Genomic DNA, 25,766 nt, shown 5'->3' with positions numbered 1-25,766 from the left:
CTACTTTGATGTTTATAATAACCTAAACGTTTGAGAATTAAGCAAGTTATGTCTTGAATGTTTGAATGTTTCACCATCAACACAACGAGAGAGCTGCCTGTGGTAAGACGTTCGGCTCCGTTGCCCAGCAACGCGGACGAGACATCAAGCCATATCTATGCCGCATACTTCGCGAAAACCTTTAATTTGAAAGTCCCAACCGGAACTGAAACGTGTTCGTTTCCGGCTTGACTAAAAACAAATAAAGCGCACTTTAAACGCGGAAGTTTCTTCAGTTAACCCGAGAAACAAAGCGAAGAGCTGGGAGAGAGCCTCGCTACTGGAGACGGTGTTTATCAGACAGTTGGAACCGTACCGAACCGAACCGAACCGAGCCGAGCCGTGAGTTTGTTTCTTTAACTTTTAAACCCTTTTATAAGCTAACTTCCTGTTCAGGTAGACAGAAGCGGCGCAGATTTCAGGCCACCATTAAAAGTTGTTGCCAAGCCCCCAGACTTCAGTCTGCAGTCACTATGATTCTGTAAAACTTCTTTTCGCGGTTGTCTCTTTACTTAAAACGACTCTTTATCCTCTCATATCCGAGCAAATAGCCGCTTTTCGCTTCGGCTCATTCGACTGGTTCCGCTGTAATTCCCATCGAACTTTCCCCACCAAAGGACGCGGAAAGTTACCGCGGTAATGAGCTTAGAAACCCTTAGAAAAGATGGAATAACACCAAAATAAACTGTAATATGATGAGTTAAACCTACGCCGAATTATCTATTACCAACCATATTGGACGGTTAATATTGACGCCATCCTCTGAATTATTTCTGTTGTTGTCTTGGAAGCCAGAATTGATTAAATATTGAAGTTTTTAATGGACGTTTTGTACTAACTTGAAGCTAAAGGGAAAAAAGGGTGTTAAAGTGACTGGAAGATAAATAGCTGGTTATCATTTGGTTAGATTTAGGGCACAAACTGCTTCAGCCATCTGCACACCTGTGTGAGAAGTTTCACTTTCATTCCCAGGCGCTCAGAAACCCCCCATGAACTTGTTTTTATGTGGTGGGGACCTGAAAAGTGTTGATCATTATGGCATAGAAGTGTTTGAATGTCCCTGGGACTCTGGTGCTGCTCAGATGTGGTCAACACTTTGCTGTACGGGTTTCTGCTGGATCTAAAATGCAGGAAAAGCTTTAAATCTGTCGTTTGCTCATTAGTTTGAACCTTGATTTAACAGCCGTGCGTATAAAACGAATTAAATTTAGTGAAAACTTTCACCAAAGAAGTTTTTTTTATTTGTTTTTTTTTTTTTCAGTTTTCTTATTATTATTTCTGGGGAAAAAAACACACACAAAAAAAAGCAACAAAACGCTTAAAGCTGTTATTTGTTTATTAGTTTGAACCTTGATTGAACAGACGTGCGTATAAAACATTTAAAATGTTTTATAAAAGCCTCATTTTAAGGTTCCTGGTCTGAATCTTTATGTTCTTGGTTTGGTGCACAGAGCATTAAAAACATCACGGTTGCACCTTTAAGGCTCACATGTTCCTTAAATACGCTTTAATGACTGGAGTCGGATGTTTTTCTGCTTTCCATCTGTTGTTCTGTGTATATTTAAATTAAAGTGTTAGTTTAAAGTAAATTTAGTGAAAACTTTCACCAAAGAAGTTTTAATTTTATTTTTTTCAGTTTTCTTCTGACTATTTCTGGTGAAAAAAACACTTTAAAAAAAAATGCTGTAAAGCAGCTTCATTCTCCTCCAGACTGACAGAAGTTATGAATCATGCTGCTGCAGACTTTGAAGGGCCTCGGCTTCCCTAAGAACCGTCTGCTCGGCCCCTTCTCATCGTCCCATGGATGAACCTCTGTCTGTAAGGGTGGGAAAGTCTTCCCATCATGAAGCTGCAGCAGTGAGCTTCTTTTAATGGTGGTGGGAAATAAAGTTCAGGCAGTTTATCAGTTATCAAAGCGGGTTTTAATTTTCAGTCCAAACAGGTGAATTTACATACATTTCCATGTGTAATAAAGCGAGTTGAACGCCTGAAACTGTGTGGATACACGAGCAGCTCCGTAAATGCCACGAAAAAAAAAGGATTTGGGCAAAGTTTCTGCTTTAATATCCCTATTTACCCAATTGTTCTTGTTTTTGTTTAATTTATTAGCTTATTTATTGAGTCTTTTCTGTATCTTTCTGTCATAAAAAGATAAAGAAAGACACGAATGCTCCCTTTTGTCTGAAATGACTCTAACGGCTGCATTAAAACGATCTGAGGTGAAGATTTGAACTTTTTTTCTCGCGTTTTTGTAAATTTTTGTTTTTGATATATTTCTGCTCAAAAACAGCTGAATTGCAGGCTTCAATTTTTGGGGGTTTTTATTATTGTTTTTTCTTTTTATATATATTTCTGCTCAAAAACAGTTTGAACTTTTTTGTTTTTTTTAATTGTTTTTAAAAAAATATATATTTCTGCTCAAAAACGGTTGACTTACAGGTTTGAACTTTTTTTTAGGGCTGTGACTCGATTAGTATTTTTAATCGCGTTAACTACAGGCTTTGAAATTAATTAATCGAAATTAATCGCATTTTAATCGCATATACTTTATCCTTTAGAAAATTAACATTTTCAACAATATTTCAACAAACACAGAACATATCCCTATTTGGAATCTGAATGTAGCATGCATGGAAACACAGTATATAGAATCTTGGATGTTAAGCTGCTTTGGGCCCCCGTTAGCTTCCACGCTAGCTGCTACATGTCCGAGACACATAATGGCTCGGCGGCCAGCAATCGGATAAACCATTGAAGTGAATCAATCCTGTGAAATAATGAAAACAAGTGAATGAAACCTGCACTCACCCATTATGAAGTTAACTCTGCAGCCCCATAATCTTGCCCCTGCTCAGCTAACTTCTTGACGTCGGGTATGGTTGGTAACGTTACGGCGGCTAGCATTAGCAACGAGGCTGCTAGGCTTGCTAAATCGGTAAGCATTAGGCTACTGAAGAAAGCTAGTCTTTTTTAGCTACGTTATATTATCATCTTTCTTCTCGGCTATAACCTTTGTTTACGGCCACTGGCCCTAACCTGACGCGCTAGCTGTCAAATCACCGGAAGTTTTTACCGGAAGTTCTGGCGCACACACAAAAGCTCTCTCCAGACATATCTTTCTTTCATTCCGCCCAGATGAAATTTAATGCCGCACGAAATATTGGCTACACAACGAGCCCCTCGTCAGCCCTCATCATCAGTAAATTTCTGAGTGAGTGCGATCAGTCTTGCTTGACTTGCGTCCATCCGTCTGTATTTAAAAAAAAAAAAAAAAAAAAAATTATAGTGTGCGATTAAAATGCGTTATTTTTTTTTAACACGCTAATATGTGTGTAGTTAATTAATCGTAATTAACGTGCTAAAGTCCCAGCCCTACTTTTTTTTCTTTTATATATATATATATATATATATATATATATATATATATATATATGCTCCAAAACAGTTGAGTTGGAGGTTTGAACTCTTATGTTCCTCGTTTTCTTCGTAGCTTTTGGAGTTGAAATGATTACTTTGACTCGGATGTTTGACCTGGAGGTGACGGGAGCAGCGTGGGCAGAGAATCCCTCAGAGGCCCTGAAGTTTCTTCGTTCTCTCTTTCAGCTCCATCATGCCCTCCACTGAAGTTTACGCCGCCACGACGGCGCCGAACCCCAAATCCTCCTGGTTCTTGGTTCCTTCGGAGCACCTGGACAAAGTCCGCTTCATCCTGAAAATTACCCAAGTGGTGAGTCCAAAGATCCTGAAATGCTCTGACGTCTGACTCTGCCAACACATTCACATCAGAGTTATTTATTTAGAGATTATTAGTTTGTCACGAGTTTAGCGTCCGAACACAAAGTCAACGTGGATTTAAAACGCACGAAAGTTTAACCTGAAAGAAATTTGGAAAACTTCTTAATTATTAAACAAAAGCAGAGAAACATTTTAATTTCAACGGATTATTTGTGACCTTGTGTGGTGTTTTTGTCCTGAAACAAAACCTCCCCCACGGTGCGCCTGATCTGCAGGAAGGGCGTCGGGTCGGGCGTCGGTTTGGCATCGAGTGAACAGTCGGTCAGAACAGAGTGGGAGGGTTCCTGCTTTTAGGTTTATCCAGATATATTTAATCTCTTCTCAGCCTTTGACTTGGAAACATGTTGATATGAAGCGGTGGATGTGTTGGATGATGAAGCGGTGGATGTGTTGGATGATGAAGCGGTGGATGTGTTGGATGATGAAGCGGTGGATGTGTTGGATGAACTGGATGATGAAGCGGTGGATGTGTTGGATGAACCGGATGATGAAGCGGTGGATGTGTTGAATTAACCGGATGATGAAGTGGTGGATGTGTTGGATGATGAAGCGGTGGATGTGTTGGATGAACTGGATGATGAAGCGGGGGATGTGTTGGATGAACCGGATGATGAAGCGGGGGATGTGTTGGATGAAGCGGTAGATGTGTTGGATGATGAAGTGGTGGATGTGTTGGGTGAAGCAGATAATGAAGCGGTGGATGTGTTGAATGAACCAGATGATGAAGCGGTGGATGTGTTGGATGAACCAGATGATGAAGCGGGGGATGTGTTGGATGAAGCGGATAATGAAGCAGATAATGAAGCGGGGGATGTGTTGGATGAAGCGGATAATGAAGCGGTAGATGTGTTGGATGATGAAGCGGTGGATGTGTTGGATGAAGCAGATAATGAAGCGGTAGATGTGTTGGATGATGAAGCGGTGGATGTGTTGGATGAAGCGGGGGATGTGTTGGATGATGAAGCGGTGGATGTGTTGGATGAAGCGGATGATGAAGCGGTAGATGTGTTGGATGATGAAGCGGTGGATGTGTTGGATGAACCGGATGATGAAGCGGTGGATGTGTTGGATGAAGCAGATAATGAAGCGGTGGATGTGTTGGATGAAGCAGATAATGAAGCGGTGGATGTGTTGGATGAAGCAGATAATGAAGCGGTGGATGTGTTGGATGAAGCAGATAATGAAGCGGTAGATGTGTTGGATGATGAAGCGGTGGATGTGTTGGATGAAGCGGATGATGAAGCGGTGGATGTGTTGGATGAACCAGATAATGAAGCGGTGGATGTGTTGGATGAAGCGGATGATGAAGCGGTGGATGTGTTGGATGAAGCAGATAATGAAGCGGTAGATGTGTTGGATGAAGCGGGGGATGTGTTGGATGATGAAGCGGTGGATGTGTTGGATGAAGCAGATAATGAAGCGGTAGATGTGTTGGATGAAGCGGGGGATGTGTTGGATGATGAAGCGGTGGATGTGTTGGATGAAGCGGATGATGAAGCGGTGGATGTGTTGGATGAACCAGATAATGAAGCGGTGGATGTGTTGGATGAAGCGGATGATGAAGCGGTGGATGTGTTGGATGATGAAGCGGTGGATGTGTTGGATGAAGCAGATAATGAAGCGGTAGATGTGTTGGATGAAGCGGGGGATGTGTTGGATGATGAAGCGGTGGATGTGTTGGATGAAGCGGATGATGAAGCGGTGGATGTGTTGGATGAACCAGATAATGAAGCGGTGGATGTGTTGGATGAAGCGGATGATGAAGCGGTGGATGTGTTGGATGAAGCAGATAATGAAGCGGTAGATGTGTTGGATGAAGCGGGGGATGTGTTGGATGATGAAGCGGTGGATGTGTTGGATGAAGCAGATAATGAAGCGGTAGATGTGTTGGATGAAGCGGGGGATGTGTTGGATGATGAAGCGGTGGATGTGTTGGATGAAGCGGATGATGAAGCGGTGGATGTGTTGGATGAACCAGATAATGAAGCGGTGGATGTGTTGGATGAAGCGGATGATGAAGCGGTGGATGTGTTGGATGAAGCAGATAATGAAGCGGTAGATGTGTTGGATGAAGCGGGGGATGTGTTGGATGATGAAGCGGTGGATGTGTTGGATGAAGCAGATAATGAAGCGGTAGATGTGTTGGATGAAGCGGGGGATGTGTTGGATGATGAAGCGGTGGATGTGTTGGATGAAGCGGATGATGAAGCGGTGGATGTGTTGGATGAACCAGATAATGAAGCGGTGGATGTGTTGGATGAAGCGGATGATGAAGCGGTGGATGTGTTGGATGAAGCAGATAATGAAGCGGTAGATGTGTTGGATGAAGCGGGGGATGTGTTGGATGATGAAGCGGTGGATGTGTTGGATGAAGCAGATAATGAAGCGGTAGATGTGTTGGATGAAGCGGGGGATGTGTTGGATGATGAAGCGGTGGATGTGTTGGATGAAGCGGATGATGAAGCGGTGGATGAAGCGGATGATGAAGCGGTGGATGTGTTGGATGAAGCGGATGATGAAGCGGTGGATGTGTTGGATGATGAAGCGGTGGATGTGTTGAATTAACCGGATGATGAAGTGGTGGATGTGTTGGATGATGAAGCGGTGGATGTGTTGAATTAACCGGATGATGAAGCGGTGGATGTGTTGGATGATGAAGCGGTGGATGTGTTGGATGAAGCGGATGATGAAGCGGTGGATGTGTTGGATGATGAAGCGGTGGATGTGTTGAATTAACCGGATGATGAAGTGGTGGATGTGTTGGATGATGAAGCGGTGGATGTGTTGAATTAACCGGATGATGAAGCGGTGGATGTGTTGGATGATGAAGCGGTGGATGTGTTGGATGAAGCGGATGATGAAGCGGTGGATGTGTTGGATGAAGCGGTGGATGTGTTGGATGAAGCGGTGGATGTTTTGGATGAAGCGGTGGATGTGTTGGATGAAGCGGATGATGAAGCGGTGGATGAAGCGGATGATGAAGCGGTGGATGTGTTGGATGAAGCGGATGATGAAGCGGTGGATGTGTTGATGAAGCGGTGGATGTGTTGGATGAAGCAGATAATGAAGCGGTGGATGTGTTGATGAAGCGGTGGATGTGTTGGATGATGAAGCGGTGGATGTGTTGGATGAAGCGGTGGATGTGTTGGATGATGAAGCGGTGGATGTGTTGGATGAAGCGGATGATGAAGCGGTGGATGTGTTGGATGAAGCAGATGATGAAGCGGAGGATGTGTTGGATGAAGCAGATGATGAAGCGGAGGATGTGTTGATGAAGCGGTGGATGTGTTGGATGAAGCAGATAATGAAGCGGTGGATGTGTTGGATGATGAAGCGGTGGATGTGTTGGATGAAGCAGATAATGAAGCGGTGGATGTGTTGGATGATGAAGCGGTGGATGTGTTGGATGAAGCGGATGATGAAGCGGTGGATGTGTTGGATGATGAAGCGGTGGATGTGTTGAATTAACCGGATGATGAAGTGGTGGATGTGTTGGATGATGAAGCGGTGGATGTGTTGAATTAACCGGATGATGAAGCGGTGGATGTGTTGGATGATGAAGCGGTGGATGTGTTGGATGAAGCGGATGATGAAGCGGTGGATGTGTTGGATGAAGCGGTGGATGTGTTGGATGAAGCGGTGGATGTTTTGGATGAAGCGGTGGATGTGTTGGATGAAGCGGATGATGAAGCGGTGGATGAAGCGGATGATGAAGCGGTGGATGTGTTGGATGAAGCGGATGATGAAGCGGTGGATGTGTTGATGAAGCGGTGGATGTGTTGGATGAAGCAGATAATGAAGCGGTGGATGTGTTGATGAAGCGGTGGATGTGTTGGATGATGAAGCGGTGGATGTGTTGGATGATGAAGCGGTGGATGTGTTGGATGAAGCGGATGATGAAGCGGTGGATGTGTTGGATGAAGCAGATGATGAAGCGGAGGATGTGTTGGATGAAGCAGATGATGAAGCGGAGGATGTGTTGATGAAGCGGTGGATGTGTTGGATGAAGCAGATAATGAAGCGGTGGATGTGTTGGATGATGAAGCGGTGGATGTGTTGGATGAAGCAGATAATGAAGCGGTGGATGTGTTGGATGATGAAGCGGTGGATGTGTTGGATGAAGCAGATGATGAAGCGGTGGATGTGTTGGATGATGAAGCGGTGGATGTGTTGGATGAAGCAGATGATGAAGCGGAGGATGTGTTGATGAAGCGGTGGATGTGTTGGATGAAGCAGATGATGAAGCGGAGGATGTGTTGATGAAGCGGTGGATGTGTTGGATGAAGCAGATAATGAAGCGGTGGATGTGTTGGATGATGAAGCGGTGGATGTGTTGGATGAAGCAGATAATGAAGCGGTGGATGTGTTGGATGATGAAGCGGTGGATGTGTTGGATGAAGCGGATGATGAAGCGGTGGATGTGTTGGATGATGAAGCGGTGGATGTGTTGGATGAAGCAGATAATGAAGCGGTGGATGTGTTGGATGATGAAGCGGTGGATGTGTTGGATGAAGCAGATAATGAAGCGGTGGATGTGTTGGATGATGAAGCGGTGGATGTGTTGGATGAAGCGGATGATGAAGCGGTGGATGTGTTGGATGATGAAGCGGTGGATGTGTTGGATGAAGCGGATGATGAAGCGGTGGATGTGTTGGTCACCTCTCACCTGAGAAGGAAAACGGTGCAACCTGCTTTTTACTGGGATCTGACTTCCTCCCATTCTACTTCCTGTTTGCTTCAGCCTCTTTGCTCTAAAGTCCGACGATATGAAACTCTTTGTTGATGGATTTTAATTAAAATAAGTCCAGCTGAGAGAAGCTTGTTTGACAGTTATGTGCAGATTATTTCTCTGTAAAAAGAGGGGGAAGCGTTCCTCTTTATGCCTTCACCTCTGTTCACTCCTGTTCACTCCTGTTCACCTTTGGCAGCAAAACAATTCAAAGGAAACGGCTGTTATCAGTTTAAAAAAAGAGAAACTTAACATTTTAACTTCTGTTTTCCAGTAATTCGACCGTAAACCTTTAAATGCCTGCAGTCTGTACACGTTGGCTCCACCCGGGTCTTTGTTTAATGTTTATTCATATTAAACCCACCCAAAGAGCCCAAACGTAGAGGCAACAGAATGAAGCTGAAACAACATAAAACGTCCTCACGGGACCAGTTGGAGCAAATGTTTGCTTTCAATCTAAGAGTCGGGTTTCCGTTGGATGGCACAGAAGCGATCTGTGGGAAAGCTGTGAAACAGGAGTCGGTTTCTGGTTCAGAGGTCGGTCTAACTCGTTAGATTATTATTATTATTTTACTGTTTTTTGTTTTTTTTTTGTTTGTTTTTTAAATGCTAGTTTTAAAATGTAGCACTCTGAAGTCATTAAATTGATGTAAAGTGCTTTATAAATAAAATATATTATTATTATTATTATTGTTTGAGGGGGCGGCCGTTATCGTTCCAGGAATTGTTTGAGCAGGAAGTGCCTTTATTTCTGCCTCCAGCGGCGGATTAATGCGCCTTTATGCTCGGTGCTGTGGCTGCAGCGCCGGTTCTGGGCGAGGAAGCGGCGCGTCTGAAGCAGCTCTGGAGCAGTGTGACCTCCATCTGACTGACTCCTCCGGCAGGAAGCTGCAAACGGAGAAGTGAAAGTGTTGCAGAGCCCATCATTCGCCTGCCGTCAGCACATCTCAGAGCTGCTGTGGCAACAGTTGGCTGCAGGGGGGCCGAGGTGAGGCCTGCATCCGGCCCCCAGGACTCTGCTTCTAGGACAAAAAGAGGATGTGCAGGAAGGGAGCCCCCCCCCAGCAGGCTGGGCCTATAGCAGCAGAACTATGGGATGTTTCAGGGTCACCTGAGCCAAACCTAACTATAAGCTTTGTCAGAAAGGAAAGTTTTAAGCCTAAAAGGTTTCCTGAAGCCAAACTGGCAGCTGGTTCCCCAGAGAGGGGCCTGATAACTGAAGGCTCTGCCTCCCAAACTGGCAGCTGGTTCCACAGAGAGGGGCCTGATAACTGAAGGCTCTGCCTCCCAAACTGGCAGCTGGTTCCACAGAGAGGGGCCTGATAACTGAAGGCTCTGCCTCCCAAACTGGCAGCTGGTTCCTCAGAGAGGGGCCTGATAACTGAAGGCTCTGCCTCCCAAACTGGCAGCTGGTTCCACAGAGAGGGGCCTGATAACTGAAGGCTCTGCCTCCCAAACTGGCAGCTGGTTCCACAGAGAGGGGCCTGATAACTGAAGGCTCTGCCTCCCAAACTGGCAGCTGGTTCCTCAGAGAGGGGCCTGATAACTGAAGGCTCTGCCTCCCAAACTGGCAGCTGGTTCCACAGAGAGGGACCTGATAACTGAAGGCTCTGCCTCCCAAACTGGCAGCTGGTTCCACAGAGAGGGGCCTGATAACTGAAGGCTCTGCCTCCCAAACTGGCAGCTGGTTCCACAGAGAGGGGCCTGATAACTGAAGGCTCTGCCTCCCAAACTGGCAGCTGGTTCCACAGAGAGGGGCCTGATAACTGAAGGCTCTGCCTCCCAAACTGGCAGCTGGTTCCACAGAGAGGGGCCTGATAACTGAAGGCTCTGCCTCCCAAACTGGCAGCTGGTTCCACAGAGAGGGGCCCGATAACCGAAGGCTCTGCCTCCCAAAGCTCGGTCATTTTGCACAATATTTTTACTAAGTCTTTTTCAAATCGTGTAGGACATACAAGAGAAATAAGGATAATAGAAAATATAAATTAATAATAGTAACAAAAAATAAATATGCCTGTATAAAAAACAAATAAATAAATTTAAATAAAATTATAAATAAAAAATAATAAATAAAAATTTCATTAAATTAAATTAAAAAAATATATAAAAATAGAATTGGCAAAACAACAGCACAAACTGTACACTTCAAGCAATGACAAATGTATTGCATCCCTAGTACTCGATGTACGTGGACAAATTCTCAGGTGAGTAGCCTCTTATGAGTCTTATTAATGATTGTACTTAGCTTGGTGGTCTAAAAGAGGCACGCTGCATCTAATTCTCTCCATAAGAGCTTTATATATGTGAGGAGAAGAACCTTAGATTCTATTCTGACTCTAACAGGGAGCCAAAGAAGCCCCACTTCCTGCGGTGCTTTGATAACTACGACCTTCCGTCCTCCTCCATAAGCCTCCAGGATGTGGCACAGAGTTCCTCTTCAGTCAGCACTTTAGTTGGAAGTCTGAAGAGGAACCAGTTTTGCAAGTTATTCTTCAGAGATCAATAAACGGATGATGTTTCCTGAAGAAAATGAGTCAACTGCTGCCAAAAAACATGGAAGCAGCACTTTGGGTGGATGTTCATTCAGCTTTTTGTACATTGCTGTTTAGCTGCAGTTAACCAGCTGTTTCAGGAGTTTAACCAGCTGTTCCAGCTGCAGTTAACCAGCTGTTCCAGCTGCTGTTTAGCTGCAGTTAACCAGCTGTTTCAGGAGTTTAACCAGCTGTTCCAGCTGCTGTTTAGCTGCAGTTAACCAGCTGTTTCAGGAGTTTAACCAGCTATTCCAGCTGCTGTTTAGCTACAGTTAACCAGCTGTTTCAGGAGTTTAACCAGCTGTTCCAGCTGCTGTTTAGCTGCAGTTAACCAGCTGTTTCAGGAGTTTAACCAGCTGTTCCAGCTGCTGTTTAGCTGCAGTTAACCAGCTGTTTCAGGAGTTTAATCAGCTATTCCAGCTGCTGTTTAGCTACAGTTAACCAGCTGTTTCAGGAGTTTAACCAGCTGTTCCAGCTGCTCTTTAGCTACAGTTAACAGCTGTTTCAGGAGTTTAACCAGCTGTTCCAGCTGCTGTTTAGCTACAGTTAACAGCTGTTTCAGGGGTTTAACCAGCTGTTCCAGCTGATGTTTAGCTACAGTTAACAGCTGTTTCAGGAGTTTAACCAGCTGTTCCAGCTGATGTTTAGCTGCAGTTAACAGCTGTTTCAGGAGTTTAACCAGCTGTTCCAGCTGCTGTTTAGCTGCAGTTAACCAGCTGTTTCTGGAGTTTAACCAGCTGTTCCAGCTGCTCTTTAGCTGCAGTTAACCAGCTGCTTCAGGGGTTTAACCAGCTGTTCCAGCTGCTGTTTAGCTGCAGTTAACCAGCTGTTCCAGCTGCTGTTTAGCTGCAGTTAACCAGCTGTTTCAGGAGTTTAACCAGCTGTTCCAGCTGCTGTTTAGCTGCAGTTAACCAGCTGTTTCAGGAGTTTAACCAGTTGTTCCAGCTGCTATTTAGCTGCAGTTAACCAGCTGTTTCAGGAGTTTTACCAGCTGCTATTTAGCTGCAGTTAACCAGCTGTTACAGGAGTTTAACCAGCTGTTCCAGCTGCTGTTTATCTGCAGTTAACCAGCTGTTTCAGGAGTTTAACCAGCTGTTCCAGCTGCTGTTTATCTGCAGTTAACCAGCTGTTTCAGGAGTTTAACCAGCTGTTCCAGCTTCTGTTTAGCTGCAGTTAACCAGCTGTTTCTGGAGTTTAACCAGCTGTTCCAGCTGCTGTTTAGCTGCAGTTAACCAGCTGTTTCAGGAGTTTAACCAGTTGTTCCAGCTGCTGTTTAGCTGCAGTTAACCAGCTGTTTCAGGGGTTTAACCAGCTGTTCCAGATGCTATTTAGCTGCAGTTAACCAGCTGTTTCAGGAGTTTAACCAGCTGTTCCAGCTGCTGTTTAGCTGCAGTTAACCAGCTGTTTCAGGGGTTTAACCAGCTGTTCCAGCTGCTGTTTAGCTGCAGTTAACCAGCTGTTTCAGGAGTTTAACCAGCTGTTCCAGCTTCTGTTTAGCTACAGTTAACCAGCTGTTTCAGGAGTTTAACCAGCTGTTCCAGCTGCTGTTTAGCTACAGTTAACCAGCTGTTTCAGGAGTTTAACCAGCTGTTCCAGCTGCTGTTTAGCTGCAGTTAACCAGCTGTTTCAGGAGTTTAACCAGCTGTTCCAGCTTCTGTTTAGCTGCAGTTAACCAGCTGTTTCTGGAGTTTAACCAGCTGTTCCAGCTGCTGTTTAGCTGCAGTTAACCAGCTGTTTCAGGAGTTTAACCAGTTGTTCCAGCTGCTGTTTAGCTGCAGTTAACCAGCTGTTTCAGGGGTTTAACCAGCTGTTCCAGATGCTATTTAGCTGCAGTTAACCAGCTGTTTCAGGAGTTTAACCAGCTGTTCCAGCTGCTGTTTAGCTGCAGTTAACCAGCTGTTTCAGGGGTTTAACCAGCTGTTCCAGCTGCTGTTTAGCTGCAGTTAACCAGCTGTTTCAGGAGTTTAACCAGCTGTTCCAGCTTCTGTTTAGCTACAGTTAACCAGCTGTTTCAGGAGTTTAACCAGCTGTTCCAGCTGCTGTTTAGCTACAGTTAACCAGCTGTTTCAGGAGTTTAACCAGCTGTTCCAGCTGCTGTTTAGCTGCAGTTAACCAGCTGTTTCAGGAGTTTAACCAGCTGTTCCAGCTTCTGTTTAGCTGCAGTTAACAGCTGTTTCTGGAGTTTAACCAGCTGTTCCAGCTGCTGTTTAGCTGCAGTTAACCAGCTGTTTCAGGAGTTTAACCAGCTGTTCCAGCTGCTGTTTAGCTACAGTTAACCAGCTGTTTCAGGAGTTTAACCAGCTGTTCCAGCTGCTGTTTAGCTGCAGTTAACCAGCTGTTCCAGCTTCTGTTTAGCTGCAGTTAACAGCTGTTTCTGGAGTTTAACCAGCTGTTCCAGCTGCTGTTTAGCTGCAGTTAACCAGCTGTTTCAGGAGTTTAACCAGCTGTTCCAGCTGCTGTTTAGCTACAGTTAACCAGCTGTTTCAGGAGTTTAACCAGCTGTTCCAGCTGCTGTTTAGCTACAGTTAACCAGCTGTTTCAGGAGTTTAACCAGCTGTTCCAGCTGCTGTTTAGCTGCAGTTAACCAGCTGTTCCAGCTGCTGTTTAGCTGCAGTTAACCAGCTGTTTCAGGAGTTTAACCAGCTGTTCCAGCTGCTGTTTAGCTGCAGTTAACCAGCTGTTTCAGGAGTTTAACCAGCTGTTCCAGCTGCTGTTTAGCTGCAGTTAACCAGCTGTTTCAGGAGTTTAACCAGCTGTTCCAGCTGCTGTTTAGCTTCAGCCAACTCTTAATTAGCTTACATTAGCTTTAGGGGATTCCTGCTCTTGAATGTCAGACGTTTGGATGGAAACATCCTTACATTTTTGTTTTTAAAGAGTAAATATTGCCCCTCGTCTCCTCGTTTATAGACCAGCAGCCACACCGCGCACACAAACGCTGTGAGTCAGAGGAGAGGAATGCAGGTTGTTGAGCTCAGGGCGGTTTTGGCGTTTTTCTTTGGCAGATTGTTTAGAAGGTCAGAATATACATGATTGTGAGATTTCAGCAGAAAAACGGGGAGGATGTTGGACCTCCCATCTCATTTCCCCTCAGACGGTGACTGTTCAGTTACATATTTTTGACCTTTTTGTTTTAGTCCAGCGCAGCTTGGAAATGTTCCTCCTGTTTTCCAACGTCCTGTTAAACGCCACGACGGGGGGTAGGGGCTGTGTTCCAAACCGCATACTTCTCCTACTAACTTTCTGAGTTAGTAAGCGAGTTTGAGTAAGCGAGAAGTTCCCGGATGCATACTAGATCCTCCTAAATGTTGGGTATGCATCATGAGGTTACTACTCATACTCAAACTCCCCAAGATGCAACGTAACGTGACGTCGCCGATCGCCATTTCCTGTCTAAACGGCAGTTTCAAGCTAGCTACAACGAGGGGGGGAACATTTCTCACCTCCGGGGGAACATTTCTCACCTCCTGGGGGGAACATTTCTCACCTTCAGGGGGGAACATTTCTCACCTTCAGGGGGGAACATTTCTCACCTCCTGGGGGGAACATTTCTCACCTCCGGGGGAACATTTCTCACCTCCGGGGGGGAACATTTCTCACCTCCGGGGGGGAACATTTCTCACCTTCAGGGGGGAACATTTCTCACCTACATTTAAAATGTGTGTTTACTGGAAGCTTTAAAGCTGCTTCAACCACCTCAGGGAGGACTTAGCTTCTATAAAGGGTGCTTTTACAGGAACCAGTTGGGAATTCTGATGGAAGATCATTCTTTTTTTTTTTTTAAACAACAGAAAAAAGGTAAAACGGTCATTTGAAAGCATTTATTTTACTTTTTTTATAGAAAATGTTTTCTGTCCCAGACTGAACCATCCATCTCTGAACTGGAACCTGTGACAGAGTGGACTTTTGGTCCATTTGGTGGCCGAAACCTGAAAGTTCACAAGGGATTTCTTGGCCTTCTGTTTGACTTCCTGTTATGAGATCTGACTTCTGCTTTTTTTTTTTTAACTCAACAAATAAAAACGTAAAGAACTGATGCCGTTTGTCACAGAGCCTTTAAAGAGAGAAGTCCTCTCAGTTTAGTCGTTTTAACGTCCAGGTCCATGATTCGGCTGTGGAACGCTCTGAGGGCTCCACAGACTGTGAAACACTTTAAAACAGGCCTGAAAACCTTTCTTTTTACCCAATGTTTTTCCCTTTAAATGCTCTGTCCTGTTTTTATTTCTTTTTGCATTTAAAGGACTCACTACTTTTATTTGCATTTTTACTGTCCCTGCTTTTGATCTTAAATTTCTCTTTTATCCCACTGTAGCACTTTAAGGTTTTGTTGTAAATGTAAAGTGCGTTATAAATAAAAAAAAATGTATTATTATTATTATTATGATTCAGAAAGAATCAAAGTCAGCAGCACAACGCAGTAAAATTCACTGGGTTAAAGAGCTGGAAACGATAAAAAGCTCCACACAGACTGGCTCGGAGCTTCGGTGGGTTGTTTGAAACTGAATTTAAAACAGGATCCACCTCATAAATCATAATAAATCATAAAGAGCCCAACAGCTCAGACTCGTTGGACATGCACACTGCAGTAAGCTGGACTCTCATCTGTTTCTGGAAATGTGTTTTTCCCCTTTAATGCGTCTGAATCGACTGGCATGACGTAACATTCCAGTTTGCTGGACGGTGGATCTGCTCCCTGTCTGGTTCCAGCTCTGTGGTTCAGGGTTGGTCTCCGTCTGAAGAAACTCGTTCTTTTTATAACCCGCCGCTCAGCTCAGTGAGTGTTCCCGTCCCCGTGATGGGATGTTTAACCGCGAGGCCAAAAACGCAGCTCAACTCTATGTTGCTAATGCATCGGTTTTATCTCCTTGTTTTGGTTTTACGGTTCATTAACCGTCTGGTTCGGTTTGAGGAGGAATGTCTGATGTTTGGGGCCGACGGGAAACTCCTTTCAGACGGCTTCAGACCTCAGTCTGACGCTGAATGATTGTTTTAAAGTACACAGCAGCCCTGGTACCGTGCGTCATCGCTCCATAATAGATAAAGACAGGATATAAATACTTTATCACTTATGAGAGACGTTTCTCAGATAAAGACTTTGACCTCATTTAAAGCTTTAATTCACAGTAAGTTGATTAAAGTGAAAGAAAAGCTGGACAGACCAAGCTGGTGAGGCATTTGGGATAGTTTATGTACTGTTTGGGAAGGTTTAGGTGGCATTTGGGATAGTTTATGTACTGTTTGGGAAGGTTTAGGTGGTGTTTGGGATTATTTAGGATAGTTTAGGTGGTGTTTGGGAAGGTTTAGGTGGTGTTTGGGATTGTTTAGGTTAGGGATGTCCCGATCCAGGTTTTTGCATTTCCGATCCGATACCGATACCGGCCTATCCAAGCATGTATTAAAGTTTAAAATTATTTAGCCTACTAACTTAGTTGTCAGACTCATGTTGAAAAGGGTTTTCCTGTTTATTCAGGGATAAACACAAAATTATAAATAACAAACAGAAATGGCATCAGTTAACAGTAAAAAGTGCAAATAATACTGTCAACTGTATTAAAAAAGCAAATCACACAAACAACCTGAGTAGAAAATAGTCTATTAACTCAGCATCAGTACTCTGCTCTTGAACAAGTGTAAACCAAGGCTTTTTAAAAAAATCAGTACAAATAGTATTGTGAACTATTTAAAAACAAAAATCTCCCAAAAACTCCCCAAACTCCTCCACACTTTTCACTCCACCTCTTCATCCGTTTCGTCTTTTAGGGTAAAATAATCCCACACAGCTGACATTTTTACGTGTTGAAGATGGGCTGGAAAATGCGGACCGGATTTAGGGAACAACACAGAAAAAAGTGGAATGGATTATTTAAATCGGTGCGCTGGAAAACACGGACCGTATTTTAAAAAAAAAAAAAACTGGATCGGGAGTCTGGATCGGCATTTTTCCATGCCGGCCGATACGCATTTTTTTGCAAATATCGGATCGGGACAAGCCTAGTTTAGGTGGTGTTTGGGATAGTTTAGGTTCTATTTGAAAGGTTTAGGTGGTGTTTGGGATAGTTTAGGTTCTATTTGAAAGGTTTAGGTGGTGTTTGGGATAGTTTAGGTTCTATTTGAAAGGTTTAGGTGGCGTTTAGGATAGTTTAGGTTCTATTTGAAAGGTTTAGGTGGTGTTTGGGATAGTTTAGGTTCTATTTGAAAGGTTTAGGTGGTGTTTGGGATAGTTTAGGTTCTATTTGAAAGGTTTAGGTGGTGTTTGGGATAGTTTAGGTTCTATTTGAAAGGTTTCGGTGGCGTTTGGGATAGTTTAGGTTTTATTTGAAAGGTTTAGGTGGTGTTTGGGAGAGTTTAGGCTCTATTTGAAAGGTTTAGGTGGTGTTTGGGATAGTTTAGGTTCTATTTGGAAGGTTTAGGTTAAGGCCCGACCAATTATCGGCCCCAACGATATATCGGGCCGATATTTAGCATTTTGGGGATATCGGCATTGGCCATACTTTCCATAAATTTCCACCGATAAGTTAATATAATTTTCACAACCAATTTTGCAGCCGTTTCGTTCTGAACGCATCTTCTGCTCTCGCCACTTTGAGTTCATGAGCATTGCCCCGCCCGTCACAGCATCTGATTTGTTTGGAACACGGAATACAACCAATCAACACGCAAGGATGCGAACGGTTTCAAGGTGGCCGTGGTGCAAGTGGGGCCACGGTGGTGGCAGTACTACTTGAAGCAGAGAGAACAAACTCCCTTCAGGGTAAGCATATACGAAGCCTTATCCCCTGCAATAAGTCACAAACACACCAACGTTGCAAAAGCACGGCACCACAACGTCTTTATTAGCATACACGACTAGAGAAAATGGTCCATTTGATCTGTGTAACGACGCAAAGCTTTAGCTCACGTAAGGATAACCAGAATGACGGCGAATACTCCCCACTGAAACGGTTGTCCATAAAGCAGTCCCAGCATAGTGTACAGTAATTTTTAAACCCCCACATGGAAACGTGAACGTGTCTGTAGTTCTACACGAAAGCTGGACTGAAAGCCATGGTCAATGAAGACCAAATAAAACGTGTTTGTTCCTGAGACTAACCATTTGTTAGTGCAAGCCTGCTAGCTACTTGGTAGCCTGCCGGCGTGAGAGCCTATCTTGTTCCGTAACAACTGGTTACCCAGCACGTTGTAACCAACGGTGATTGGTCGTAATGTCCCTCTTAATTAACTTTAATAGAATTAAGTTTTGGCCAGTCGCTGCGTTTCAAACATCTGGAGCAACTTGTTACGGCGCTAACAACCATGGTGTTAGGTGAACAACTTCATGAAGCCGTACGTGACGCGACTCAGATGGTTCATTGTAAAGTTGTACAGGGATGTTTATGTTTATTTTACGATTTTAAAAATGCTATAAGCAGCTCCCTACACTTGATTTTTACTTCTCAGTCAGTTCATTTTCTATTACTTCTTAATATAAAAATAGCATATATTCAAGTATTCTCATAGCAGGGAGTGATTTTCTTTTTTTTATTGATAATTCTGTATTTATATTATTATTTTATTTCCCTAAGTTATGTTTGGCTTTATTTTACAAATGCTGCTGGCAGCTCCCTGCACTTTTCATTTTTACAATTTTAAAAGACTCAATGGATAGTATTCCATTAAGTCTTTTAATGGAATATTAAAAGACTTAATGGTAAAAAAGCTCATCCAAACTTCATCCTTTATAGCACATCAAAGATTGCTTAAGGCTTTTTTGTGTACAAATTACTGCAGTCCATGCTCAACAAACATAACTGAGATTAATATTTTTACAATTCAGAATACAAGGTGATATGGTTACAGCTAACGTAATGAACACTGCATTTGAACACAAGGCAATCCAAAATATCTGAGTTAACAGGAGTTAGTTTCATTATGAACTGCTTTAATATTTTTAATGGAATATTAAAAGACTGCTGCTCCTGACACAAATTTCATATTATGAAAGTTTGTGTCAGGAGCAGCAGTCTTTTAATTCATTATCTGACTGGTTTTATTCATCTGACTGTCTCGTGGTTTATTTGATTGGAAGAAGAAAAACTGTTTGGATGCAGACAACATTATCGTCACATCTGTTTTTATTCAGCTGAAACCTGACACTCCATTTCAACCTGTTAAATACATTTCAAATTAAAGTTCATATTATGAAAGTTTGTGTCGGTGTGTGCTATTTTTAATTTATCGTGAATAATGTTTCTATTTATCGGTTGCACATATCGGTTATCGGCCTCCCATTTCCATAATTATCTGTATCGGCCCTGAAAAAAACATTTCGGTCGGGCCCTAGTTTAGGTACTGTTTTGGTGGTGTTTGGGAAGGTTTAGTTACTGTTTGGGATAGTTTAGGTACTGTTTGGGATAGTTTAGGTGGTGTTTGGGAAGGTTTAGTTACTGTTTGGGATAGTGTAGGTACTGTTTGGGATGGTTTAGGTACTGTTTGGGATAGTTTAGGTGGTGTTTGGGATAGTTTAGGTACTGTTTGGGATGGTTTAGGTACTGTTTGGGATAGTTTAGGTGGTGTTTGGGAAGGTTTAGTTACTGTTTGGGATGGTTTAGGTACTGTTTGGGATAGTTTAGGTACTGTTTGGGATAGTTTAGGTACTGTTTGGGATGGTTTAGGTACTGTTTGGGATAGTTTAGGTGGTGTTTGGGAAGGTTTAGTTACTGTTTGGGATAGTGTAGGTACTGTTTGGGATGGTTTAGGTACTGTTTGGGATAGTTTAGGTGGTGTTTGGGATAGTTTAGGTGGTGTTTGGGATAGTTTAGGTACTGTTTGGGATAGTTTAGGTGGTGTTTGGGATAGTGTAGGTACTGTTTGGGAAGGTTTAGGTGGTGTTTGGGATAGTTTAGGTGGTGTTTGGGATAGTGTAGGTACTGTTTGGGATAGTTTAGGTGGTGTTTGGGAAGGTTTAGTTACTGTTTGGGATAGTTTAGGTGGTGTTTGGGATAGTGTAGGTACTGTTTGGGATGGTTTAGGAACTGTTTGGGATAGTTTAGGTGGTGTTTGGGAAGGTTTAGTTACTGTTTAGGATAGTTTAGGTGGTGTTTGGGAAGGTTTAGTTACTGTTTGGGATGGTTTAGGTGGTGTTTGGGAAGGTTTAGTTACTGTTTAGGATAGTTTAGGTGGTGTTTGGGAAGGTTTAGTTACTGTTTGGGATGGTTTAGGTGGTGTTTGGGATAGTGTAGGTACTGTTTGGGAAGGTTTAGGTGGTGTTTGGGATAGTTTAGGTGGTGTTTGGGATAGTGTAGGTACTGTTTGGGATAGTTTAGGTGGTGTTTGGGAAGGTTTAGTTACTGTTTGGGATAGTTTAGGTGGTGTTTGGGATAGTGTAGGTACTGTTTGGGATGGTTTAGGAACTGTTTGGGATAGTTTAGGTGGTGTTTGGGAAGGTTTAGTTACTGTTTAGGATAGTTTAGGTGGTGTTTGGGAAGGTTTAGGTACTGTTTGGGATGGTTTAGGTGGTGTTTGGGAAGGTTTAGTTACTGTTTGGGATGGTTTAGGTGGTGTTTGGGAAGGTTTAGTTACTGTTTAGGATAGTTTAGGTGGTGTTTGGGAAGGTTTAGTTACTGTTTGGGATGGTTTAGGTGGTGTTTGGGAAGGTTTAGTTACTGTTTAGGATAGTTTAGGTGGTGTTTGGGAAGGTTTAGTTACTGTTTGGGATGGTTTAGGTGGTGTTTGGGAAGGTTTAGTTACTGTTTAGGATAGTTTAGGTGGTGTTTGGGAAGGTTTAGGTACTGTTTGGGATAGTTTAGGTGGTGTTTGGGATAGTGTAGGTACTGTTTGGGATAGTTTAGGTGGTGTTTGGGATAGTGTAGGTACTGTTTGGGATAGTTTAGGTGGTGTTTGGGATAGTTTAGGTGGTGTTTGGGAAGGTTTAGTTACTGTTTGGGATAGTGTAGGTACTGTTTGGGATAGTTTAGGTGGTGTTTGGGAAGGTTTAGTTACTGTTTGGGATAGTTTAGGTACTGTTTGGGATAGTTTAGGTGGTGTTTGGGAAGGTTTAGTTACTGTTTGGGATAGTTTAGTTACTGTTTGGGATAGTTTAGGTGGTGTTTGGGAAGGTTTAGTTACTGTTTGGGATAGTTTAGGTGGTGTTTGGGATAGTTTAGGTACTGTTTGGGATGGTTTAGGAACTGTTTGGGATAGTTTAGGTGGTGTTTGGGATAGTGTAGGTACTGTTTGGGATAGTTTAGGTGGTGTTTGGGATAGTGTAGGTACTGTTTGGGATAGTTTAGGTACTGTTTGGGATGGTTTAGGAACTGTTTGGGATAGTTTAGGTGGTGTTTGGGAAGGTTTAGTTACTGTTTAGGATAGTTTAGGTGGTGTTTGGGAAGGTTTAGTTACTGTTTGGGATGGTTTAGGTGGTGTTTGGGAAGGTTTAGTTACTGTTTAGGATAGTTTAGGTGGTGTTTGGGAAGGTTTAGTTACTGTTTAGGATAGTTTAGGTGGTGTTTGGGAAGGTTTAGGTACTGTTTGGGATAGTTTAGGTGGTGTTTGGGATAGTGTAGGTACTGTTTGGGATAGTTTAGGTGGTGTTTGGGATAGTGTAGGTACTGTTTGGGATAGTTTAGGTGGTGTTTGGGATAGTTTAGGTGGTGTTTGGGAAGGTTTAGTTACTGTTTGGGATAGTGTAGGTACTGTTTGGGATAGTTTAGGTGGTGTTTGGGAAGGTTTAGTTACTGTTTGGGATAGTTTAGGTACTGTTTGGGATAGTTTAGGTGGTGTTTGGGAAGGTTTAGTTACTGTTTGGGATAGTTTAGTTACTGTTTGGGATAGTTTAGGTGGTGTTTGGGAAGGTTTAGTTACTGTTTGGGATAGTTTAGGTGGTGTTTGGGATAGTTTAGGTACTGTTTGGGATGGTTTAGGAACTGTTTGGGATAGTTTAGGTGGTGTTTGGGATAGTGTAGGTACTGTTTGGGATAGTTTAGGTGGTGTTTGGGATAGTGTAGGTACTGTTTGGGATAGTTTAGGTACTGTTTGGGATAGTTTAGGTACTGTTTGGGATGGTTTAGGAACTGTTTGGGATAGTTTAGGTGGTGTTTGGGATAGTGTAGGTACTGTTTGGGATAGTTTAGGTGATGTTTGGGATAGTGTAGGTACTGTTTGGGATAGTTTAGGAACTGTTTGGGATAGTTTAGGTGGTGTTTGGGATAGTGTAGGTACTGTTTGGGATAGTTTAGGTGATGTTTGGGATAGTGTAGGTACTGTTTGGGATGGTTTAGGAACTGTTTGGGATAGTTTAGGTGGTGTTTGGGATAGTGTAGGTACTGTTTGGGATAGTTTAGGTGGTGTTTGGGATAGTGTAGGTACTGTTTGGGATAGTTTAGGTACTGTTTGGGATGGTTTAGGAACTGTTTGGGATAGTTTAGGTGGTGTTTGGGATAGTGTAGGTACTGTTTGGGATAGTTTAGGTGGTGTTTGGGATAGTGTAGGTACTGTTTGGGATGGTTTAGGAACTGTTTAGGATAGTTTGGGTGGTGTTTGGGAAGGTTTAGTTACTATTTGGAAAGTTTAGGTGGTGTTTGGGAAGGTTTTGTCTCCAGTTCTGGAGGTTTTATTTGTACTTTCTGTCAATGGGAGTTTTTGCTTTTTGTGGAGTTCAGTTCGGCGTCCTTTCAGGTTTGTATTTCTCTTTTATTTTCCCCCCTGAGCTCCCGTAGGAGTTGTGATCTCCTTCCTCAGCTCACTGTCGGTCAGACACGCCCACACACCGCTGAGCGGTCGGAGCGGTTCCACCACAACTGTGGCTTCACTCGTGATGACACAACAACAAAGTTCTGTGTGTTTCCATCCTGGTTTCTGGCCCGAGTGTCGGGTTTCAGCTGAATAAAAACAGATGTGACGATAATGTCGTCTGCATCCAAACTGTTTTTCTTCTTCTAATCAAATAAACCACGAGACAGTCAGAGATGAATAAAACCAGTCAGATAATGAATTAAAGAATTATTTCTATTTTAACCTGTTAAATACATTTCAAATTAAATAAATTAAACATTTCTCTGAAACTGAAAAACAGAATTTACAGTCTTTTTTTATTTTAAAATTTTTTATTTATTTATTTAAAATAAACTTTTGAATTCAATTCATTTTTATTTATATAGCGCGAAATACAACAAATGTCATCTCAAGGCACTTAGATAATAAAGTCCAATTCAAGCCAATTGGAATTCAATTCATTGTAATCATAATTATTCAAATTATATATTTAATTATATTATTATTATTATTATTATTAATAATAAAATATTCCAATTCGTTCAAATAGAGCCAATTCAAAAACAATTTCCTAGCTAAGGAAACCAACAGATTCCACCGAAATCACTAGTTATAATTATTGATTACAGGCTTCAGCTCTGATTGTTCTGATCATTTTTATGTTTTGGGCTGTTGGTTTCACACATTCATATTCATAAATAATCCCAAACAACACAACAGGGTCTTCCAACTGATCCAGAATATTGGTGTCGCCCCCTGGTGGCCGGCTGCTGAGCCAGCAGGTGGAAATAAGTCCGACACAAATGATTTCTGTCACGTTCCCTTTAAAGTTTCTAATCTAAAGCATAATTTCTCTGATCAGGTGCGTGAAAGAAGTTTTCGCCTTCATGAACAGTCTGTGGGGAACATTTGAACATATTTTCGGCTCAGATCTGATTTGAGATCTGAAGTGTCACTGTTGAAGCTGTGTCCGGACGATATTTTTTGAATATTAGCGGGTTAAATGTTTAAATGTGCTGTGGTTCTCCCTCAGGTGCTGTCCTTCCTGGCCTTCATCCTGGAGGAGATGGTCAACAGCTGCATCAGCTGCTCGGTGCTCTACTTCTTCGAGTTCGTCAGCTGCACAGCCTTCCTCTTCACCCTGCTGCTCCTCGTCCTCCTCGCCAGCAAGCTGCACACGAAGGTCGGGATCACCTGCTGGGCCAAACTGGTAAGAACACAGCTAACGCAGGTAAACGCAGGCTAACGGAGGTAAACGCAGGCTAACGGAGGTAAACGCAGGTAAACGCAGGCTAACGGAGGTAAACGCAGGTAAACGCAGCTAACGCAGGTAAACGCAGCTAACGCTGTTTTTAGGACGAGGAAAGCTGAACCGGCTTAAATCTCCACTTTGTGATGGCATGTTTCATGTTGTCTGCAGGACTTCGTCTACACGACGGCCATCGCTGTGCTGCTGCTCATCTCCTCCATCGTCTTCATCGCCGACAACGGAGGATCGGGGCTGGAGATCACCGCCGCGGTACTAAAACAGGACTGATCTGATGCCTCCTTTCCTGATCCGATGCCTCCTTTCCTGATCTGATGCCTCCTTTCCTGATCTGATGCCTCCTTTCCTGATCTGATGCCTCCTTTCCTGATCTGATGCGTCCTTTCCTGATCTGATGCTTCCTTTCCTGATCCGATGCCTCCTTTCCTGATCTGATGCCTCCTTTCCCTGTTCCTTTCCTTCCTCCTTTACCTGTTCCACTTTCCTTCCTTCCTTCCTTCCTTCCTTCGTTTGTTCCACTTTCCTTCCTTCCTCCCCCCCCTCCAGGTTGTATAATGACAGTCTGTATTTAACATGCCCCCCCCCCAGGTTGTATAATGACAGTCTGTATTTAACATGCCCCCCCTCCTGCTGCAGGTGTTTGGGATCTTGGCGTCCTGTGCCTTTGGCGGGGACGTCTTCTTCTTCTGGCGGACCCGCGGTCTCCCCTTTCCGGACGGCGGGGGGCCGGCCCACATTAACGGCGGGCCGGTGCCGGTGGAGGCTCCGCCCGAGACGGAGAAGCTCAACGCCGTGGCCAACGGAGAATAAGCCGACCTTTCACACGTTCGCTGCCTTTAGAGGTCACAGATTCTTTTTAAACTATCACACGGCCCCAGGGGGCGGAGCCTCAGCCGACCTGACCACAGGGGGCGGAGCCTCAGCCGACCTGACGGCTGTTTTTAAGGTCTTTTTTTTTTTTTTATTTCTCCCATCTGAGGGCGCTGTGATCTGAAAACATCCTCCGATAACCAATCAATGAGCGTTCTTTAAGCTCAGAAGCCTGAGACCCAAACCGGCTCCAGATGTTTGCACCTGCTTTCTAAAGTCTTAAGGAGACACTAAACCCACCCAACCACTAAATGTTCCTTTCTAACAGCTGCTTTTGCTCATCTGCACTACCAGCCTCTTCAAACTCACTGAGTCCTGTCGGAACCGAGCGATCTGACCCGGTTCCACGCGGTAAAACCCGTTCCTTCAGGTCAGACCGGGTCAGAACCAGCAGAGACGTCACCAGTGAAAGAAAAGGAACATTTCACTGCTTTTCCTTTAGCGTCTGCATTTATTTCAGGCCGCCTTAAACAGCTGGACTGGATTATCCTCAGATTCTTAAGACTCTGAAAGCTTCATTTGAGTAGTTAAGTTCACAGAAGCATCTTAGGCTCCTCCCACTGAGAATAACCGCTTCTGAACCTCGTGGGAAACCAGCTGCGTCAGAACCAACTTAAAGGAGAACTGCGGTATTTTCAACATTAAGCCTCTTTTCTGAGTCGTCTGCAGTGTTTTAGAACCCCCCTCACCGCTTTTTTGATGTTTACTGCTGTCTCCGGTATTTGCCTAATTTTGATTCTTCTCAACCTGCTTCAGAACGGCAAGTCATGTGCATGTCTTAAAAGGTCCG

The 25,766-nt window shown here is 43.6% G+C and overlaps 1 protein-coding gene across 1 annotated transcript; it reads left to right on the top strand.

Moving 5' to 3' along the window:
- Window positions 1–242: 242 nt before the first annotated feature.
- On the top strand, window positions 243–25,766 carry cmtm6 (CKLF-like MARVEL transmembrane domain containing 6). Its single transcript, XM_075466377.1, has 5 exons — window positions 243–381; window positions 3,643–3,766; window positions 23,873–24,049; window positions 24,260–24,358; window positions 24,743–25,766. The coding sequence occupies exons 2-5, from the start codon at window positions 3,650–3,652 to the stop codon at window positions 24,914–24,916; spliced, it is 567 nt and encodes a 188-aa protein (XP_075322492.1). The 5' UTR covers window positions 243–381; window positions 3,643–3,649; the 3' UTR covers window positions 24,917–25,766.

This window comes from Odontesthes bonariensis, chromosome 5 (genome assembly GCF_027942865.1).
Source record: "Odontesthes bonariensis isolate fOdoBon6 chromosome 5, fOdoBon6.hap1, whole genome shotgun sequence".
In the NCBI taxonomy this organism is placed as follows: Eukaryota; Metazoa; Chordata; class Actinopteri; order Atheriniformes; family Atherinopsidae; genus Odontesthes; species Odontesthes bonariensis.
Note: the sequence above shows the minus strand (reverse complement) of the source record. Positions and strands in the feature narration are given on the sequence as shown.

Bases quoted from the DNA above. Each gene is read 5' to 3' on its own strand.
- cmtm6 (XM_075466377.1), top strand. From the start codon at position 3,650: ATGCCCTCCACTGAAGTTTACGCCGCCACGACGGCGCCGAACCCCAAA. The intron at 3,767-23,872 runs GTGAGTCCAAAG...GTTCTCCCTCAG, and splicing joins TCCTGAAAATTACCCAAGTG to GTGCTGTCCTTCCTGGCCTT. The intron at 24,050-24,259 runs GTAAGAACACAG...TGTTGTCTGCAG, and splicing joins TCACCTGCTGGGCCAAACTG to GACTTCGTCTACACGACGGC.